This window comes from Pinus tabuliformis, chromosome J, assembly GCF_031772625.1.
Source record: "Pinus tabuliformis cultivar Carrire ecotype Pingquan chromosome J, CPIR1, whole genome shotgun sequence".
NCBI lineage: Eukaryota > Viridiplantae > Streptophyta > Pinopsida > Pinales > Pinaceae > Pinus > Pinus tabuliformis.
The window spans coordinates 179,295,862-179,301,900 of NC_142295.1; the positions used below are offsets into that span (position 1 = coordinate 179,295,862).

The following is a 6,039-nucleotide window of genomic DNA, read 5'->3' on the forward strand; positions in this document are numbered from 1 at the left end:
TTACCGAATATTATATACATGTAGAATGTCATATCGAAATAGTTCATTTCAAAATTTAATAAAAAAATAAAATAACAAAAATTAGTGTATTTTTTTGTTGGAAGTAATGCTTTTATGTTATGTACTTTATTTATATTACAAGATGTTAGTGAATATTCTGAAGTGTTATACTAGATGTGGTTGTTTATCATGTGTATAAGTTGTTGTTGTGTCATGTGCCAGTCATACATCCATTTTCTTAATTTATATTACAAGATGTTAGTGAATATTATGAAGTGTTATACTAGATGTGGTTGTTTATCATGTGTATAAGTTGTTGTTGTGTCATGTACGAGTCATACATCCACTTTCTTAAGATCTAAATTTGCGAAGTGAATAATTTGTATCATATATATATATAAACTTTGTGATCAATAAAAACATGAAAGTGATTTGTGTGGTGTGTAATTTTTCTCTCTCTTTTTATTTTTCTAATAAGGTATCAAAGCTCATCTAGCCTCACATTCTCACGAGGAGACTCAAGAAAATAGAAAGATATGAGGGTTGATCCATAGAATTAGTGTGTAGATTTGTTTTTCTTGTGTAGATTGGAGTCCCTTTGGCAAATTGATCGTTGTGGCGTGACAGTGGCATTTTCATTCAATTACAAAATAACATAGTTGTGACCCAGATTTAGAAAAACAAAGAAATGGATTTTATGAGGCTTCTTTTGATAGTCTCCGCCCTAATTTCAGTCATATATCTGCAAGGTGCTTTAGGTGTGACAATATGTGAGAAGCTACCCTTGAAGATTTGCGCATTTTTGTGTCGCCTTCTCAAACACATTGTGTACTTGAGAAGTCCATCTATTGAGATGGTAGTATGCAGTATGAATTCCAGTCCTATCACATTATTGTGGAGAAGATTAAAGAGTCAATATAAATAGAAGAATGTAGGAATGCATGTGGATAGACAGATTGGAAATGGGGATGTCTACAAATGCTCGAGTAGTTACTAAAAAATTATGCTTTCAAAATTGCTACAACAAGTGCCCTAACATCCTGGAGTTCTACTTCAATCTTCCTGCAGGGGAATGTATATACTTGCCCCGCTTGTGTTGGGCTCACAAAAGCGTAGATCGTCGAATGATAAGTGAAGCTATATCTGCATCCAAATCAAGCATAATTGCTTAGTCATTTGTTGTTGCTCCTACAACAATTGGTTATTGGAGACTTGAAAATGTCGTTGGCTTCCTCCCCATCTGCTACTAGCTTCTGGGCATAACATTATTATACATTTACGCAAATCATTTTTATTAGGATTTAATTACCTTCAGTAGAGATGATGTTGGGTTCTAATTGTTTGCGGAGAGATGGTGGATTTGTTATATATTTAGTCAAGAAAGATTAGTGAAAGGGCCAAACTTTTGTCATAAGAGGGTTGCTTTCTCCATAGAAATCAACTATATTTCTACGCAAATAAATTCATATCAAAAGTTTATTGTCCTTGGCATTTCTTGGAAATCTAACATGAGCAGAGGACAAGTTTCATTCTTAGGGACTCAGTGTTTTCTTATGTGTAGAAATTGTCTCTGTCAGTGAAGGGGGCCAAATTCAACTTTGTCAATTAGATAGATTTGCTGAGATTTAAGTATTAGATTGGACTAGAACTTCCAAAATCTATTTCAAGTGTTAAAATATAATTGATTGGAGGCAGAGATCTATATTTCAAGTGCTATTGCAAACTTCTATTGGAGGCCGAGATATTAGTGGTGATATGAATATAGGATTGATTGCGTGTTTGTTTTTAATTTTGTAGGGTAAGGTGTAGTATATTGTTTTGAGTGGTTATATATGTAAAATTTATATTATATTGTTTAAAAAGGGTTGGTGATTCTTCAAACATCAATTCTTATGTGTTAGTAACGTCAAGCTGTTTGATCAACTTTTGAACACATTCATTGTCCATACCCAATCCTAGTGACTGTCAGACAACCGAAAGAAAAATATATGACAGATGGTGGTTGCTCCATAAGATGGTTCATTACTTGATCACTCTTATCGCTGAAGCCCCGGCAGTCGGGTTGTCAATATTGTTGATCTTGAAAAGTTCATCAACCGTGGTTAGAGGCAGTCACATTTTAAATGGAGGTCAAGTGATAGCTCGAAGATGTGGTGGTGAATGAGTGGTGTTTGCGAGATTCTAGAGTGAGGTTCTACAGTGGATGTGAGTGTTGATGAAGATCAGTCACACATATATTATCCTTGTTGTTGTAATATGTTATTTCAATGGTTTGCATGTAAGCATTAAGAGTGGGTGTTCGAAGTAATGCTTCCATGTCATCTGTTCCATGTGTATTACAAGTTGTGAGTGAGTATTCCGAGGTGTTATTCTAGATGTAATTGTTTCTCATGTTTATGAGTTGTTGTTGTGTCATGTCCCAATCATAAATCCATTTTCATAGGATCTAGATTTGTTGAAATTAGTAATTTATATCCTATATATATAAACCTTGTGATCAGTTAAAATATGAGAATAATTTGTGTTGTGTGTAATTTTTCTCTCTTTCTATTTTACTAATATTTCTATTACACATTCCCTCCCTCAAATCGTGAACACCTTTATCTATTTTTTATTCATTTTAATTTAAAACTATTATAAACCAATATCAACTTGCAAGTTTAAATGGTTGAACGTTTCGAAACTTTATACAAAAATTACATTCAAAAACCGAAGCAACAAGAAATTACATCCTATTACTCATTACCATTGCTCACTCACTCTCTCAAATCTCAATACCATAGATCTTGTCAATTGAACGCGTATGTGACATGAACATCTCAGATAACATAATCCCATAAAGAGAAAGAGATGCAGCAAGTGATGTATAAGAAAAAGCAACATCTTACGGATAAATCAATAACTTCAGCCTTTATATATATATATATATATATTTATATATAACTTCCGTATCATTGTTAAAGAGTATGATTTGTCGGACTTGTTCACATGGGGTGGGAGTTTAGGTGGTTGAGAGGGACATGAAGGGGGAAGCCGGGAAGCATCGGGCCGTGAAGGGTGGAGGGGAACACACATGCCCCACGCATACGCATCCAAACCAATTGTAATAGTCACATTCAATTCCGTTTTAACTCCAAGGATTCTCAAGTATTAAACCATACTTTTGGGTTCCGGGAGAAGCATTCCCTGTCTGACCGTTCTGCAGAAAATTGAGCTCAGACCTCATCAAATCCACTCTCACTATTTCGTTACCTGGATTTCTTACCTTCTGAGTTATAGATTATGACTTCTGCGGACTTCGTAGAATGAAGAAAAAGAGTTCCTTATTGCAGTGCTGGTAATATTTTGAGAAGAAACCAAAGAGCTTAGAACATTGTAAGCACAAGGAAATTTGTAAGCAGGATCCTTGGTATTTTGAGGAAAACATTGCATAGGGCACTTTGCTGGCCATGGATGGCAGTAATTCTATGCGGAGGAGACCCAAAACTATGGACACCTATGATATATACAAGTTCTTTGGCTTCGAACAATCAAAAAACATTGAGAGCTCGGAGACGATGGAAGAATTTAACGAGGAAGATATATGGGGCGCTGCTCTTGATGCAGAGACGAAGCCGGAGGACTTTCAGGTGGATGGGTGTAACGGTTTGGATGAGAATATAGTGGTAAAGGAAGGGATAAAGCAGACTTCCAAATCTCATGGAGGGAATAATAAGAGGAGAAAGCATTGTTCTTCTGCTCCTGTGGATATCCCTGACTTGTGTGAGATGATATGGGAAGAGAGGAAGGACATTGATAATCTCTGGAAGAAAACGCACGGAATAATATGTGATAATGGTAACAGTAACGATGATGAGAATGGAGATTTTGATGGGAATATGATTCCACCCCATGAGCTCATTGCCATGCAGCTCCGTCGGAACGAAATAATTCCGTTGTCAGAAATTGAAGGCTTTGGGAAGACTCTTAAATGCAGAGATGCGATCTGGACGATGACAGGTTTTAATGGTTGAAAAGTCTCCCTTTTTAACGGACATTGGAAAATATGTATTTTCTTTCTTGCTGTTGTGGAAGTTGAGCTGTTGTGGAAAATCTGTAGGAAGTGAAACTGTAATAGAGTTAGAACTGTTCTTTCGGATGATTTGACTGATGCCTAGTGTTTGCTTTTCTGATAAACTGAAAAGTGTAGGTTTTTGCCAATATTTTAAAGCAAAAAACCGATCACATAAAAGGAAAGGTTGGAGCAGTGCGGAAAATCTAATTTCTACATTACGAGGAAAACACGTGACATTTTTTTAGGACTACTACAAATTGAGTTGTATGGGGGTTGTGTACGATGCCACAGATGTGTAGCGATGCGAGAAATTTTTGCAAAATAAATAAAAAACTTTTTGATTCAGAAGTTTTTCAATAAAAATTTTGAAGACAGAAATTGATTTAGCACTCTCGAAAAAAAAAACCCTTAAAATACCAAAAATTTCATGATTTTATAACGGTAACCTGTACCTCCAAATATTTCAACTAGATTTTTCCAAAACATGAGGTACACGTAATTAGACTAGTCTGTTAAAAATAAATTAAACAATTACTACACATGCGTAAATACAAATGGTGACTTCAGTTGCAAAAATAATATTTTAATCTCACATTTACGACGTATATGATTATGTAAATCATTGTAAAAGAAATTTCATTCAGAATGTTAATTTATGTTTTACGCCTTCATATGTAATGCAGTATTTATTTTTAATATAAAACTTGTTAATGTTGCTGACTATGGCATTTTATCCGCCTCAAATAAAACTTTCTCATAGAATTGAATTCGTAATGCAACATTTTATCGATATAATCTTCAAATAAAATTAGAACATATAATTTTTATATATTCATTTTCAATAAATTTATTTTATTAATAATATTTAAAATTTTACCAATGAAATATATAAAAAAAAAATGTTATTTCTTTCCTTCAAAATATGATTTTGATTATTAGGTTTACTCGAGCAGTATTATTATTTAATTATCAACTACTTTACTATACTCGTTAAACTACACTGATTAAGTTTCGTAATAATAAATTGAAAATGGTGTGTTGAATTTTTTTTACAATATTCTTCAATAATTTGGAAGAAAATAAAGTGTCTCAAAAATTTAGAGTTATTTATTTTTGGCATATATATTTAGAGACTATATTATTGTTTGGAAGAGGTAAGTTGAATCCACTCAATTTTTAATAGAAAAGTGTAATGTCTCCATTTAAAAAAAATTGAAAATGATTACAAATCAAAACATATCTATAATTTCTAATTATATTGACTTATCATTAACGATATTATTAACTACAATAAGCACTGTATACATCTGTCATCACCATACATTTGGGGTTGGCGGGATGTTGTTACAACCATAGCTTAATTTGTAGGTGGGTTTATGATTTCCAAGGTTTACATTTATGAATGGTTTTGTCAACCACCTAATTGACTATCCCAACTATACAAACCCTCATCCTACAAATCGGGGTACTGTAATAAATATCCATAGACTTGATCTATTGTGGAACTGTACATTCTTTAAGGTGGCTATTAGTTTTCGGAGGCCACTTGCCAGGACGAGGGGACGACCTCCTCGGGATGCTTCTCCATGGCGGACAGTTATCCCTTACTGCTTCGAGATGTGTACCCCATCAAGGGCTCTCCTTTTTGTGTTGAATCGGATGGTGGATGCCGCTGCTGGCAATATTATGCTTGGTCGAATATAGGAAAGGTCTTTATTGTTGTTCTTACTCGCGATGGAGGGTTTCTACTCCTGTCCATGCGCAGAGGGTTTCACTGTGGTAAAACACTGAACCCAACTTCTGCCTTTTCATCCTCGTTGCTGCTCGAGAAGGCCTTTTGCTCCTTGAATATTCTTCTTGACTACAGTGTGCTACTATGGCTTTGGGAGCGGCTACAGGGGTACTGGAGGTGTTTTGTGATAGCCTGGGTAAGTCAACCCAACTCTAAGGCATTGTTTATTTAGAGTTGCAGTGTTTGATTTAGT

The 6,039-nt window shown here is 34.7% G+C and overlaps 1 protein-coding gene and 1 pseudogene across 1 annotated transcript; both read left to right on the forward strand.

The window, feature by feature from the left end:
* Positions 1-688: 688 nt before the first annotated feature.
* LOC149226257 (uncharacterized) lies at positions 689-1,250 on the forward strand (annotated as a pseudogene).
* A 2,199-nt stretch (positions 1,251-3,449) lies between these two features.
* On the forward strand, positions 3,450-4,013 carry LOC149226258 (protein S40-6-like). The gene has a single exon (XM_089380152.1). It carries the CDS (start codon positions 3,450-3,452, stop codon positions 4,011-4,013), a length of 564 nt encoding a protein of 187 aa, XP_089236278.1.
* Positions 4,014-6,039: the final 2,026 nt, after the last annotated feature.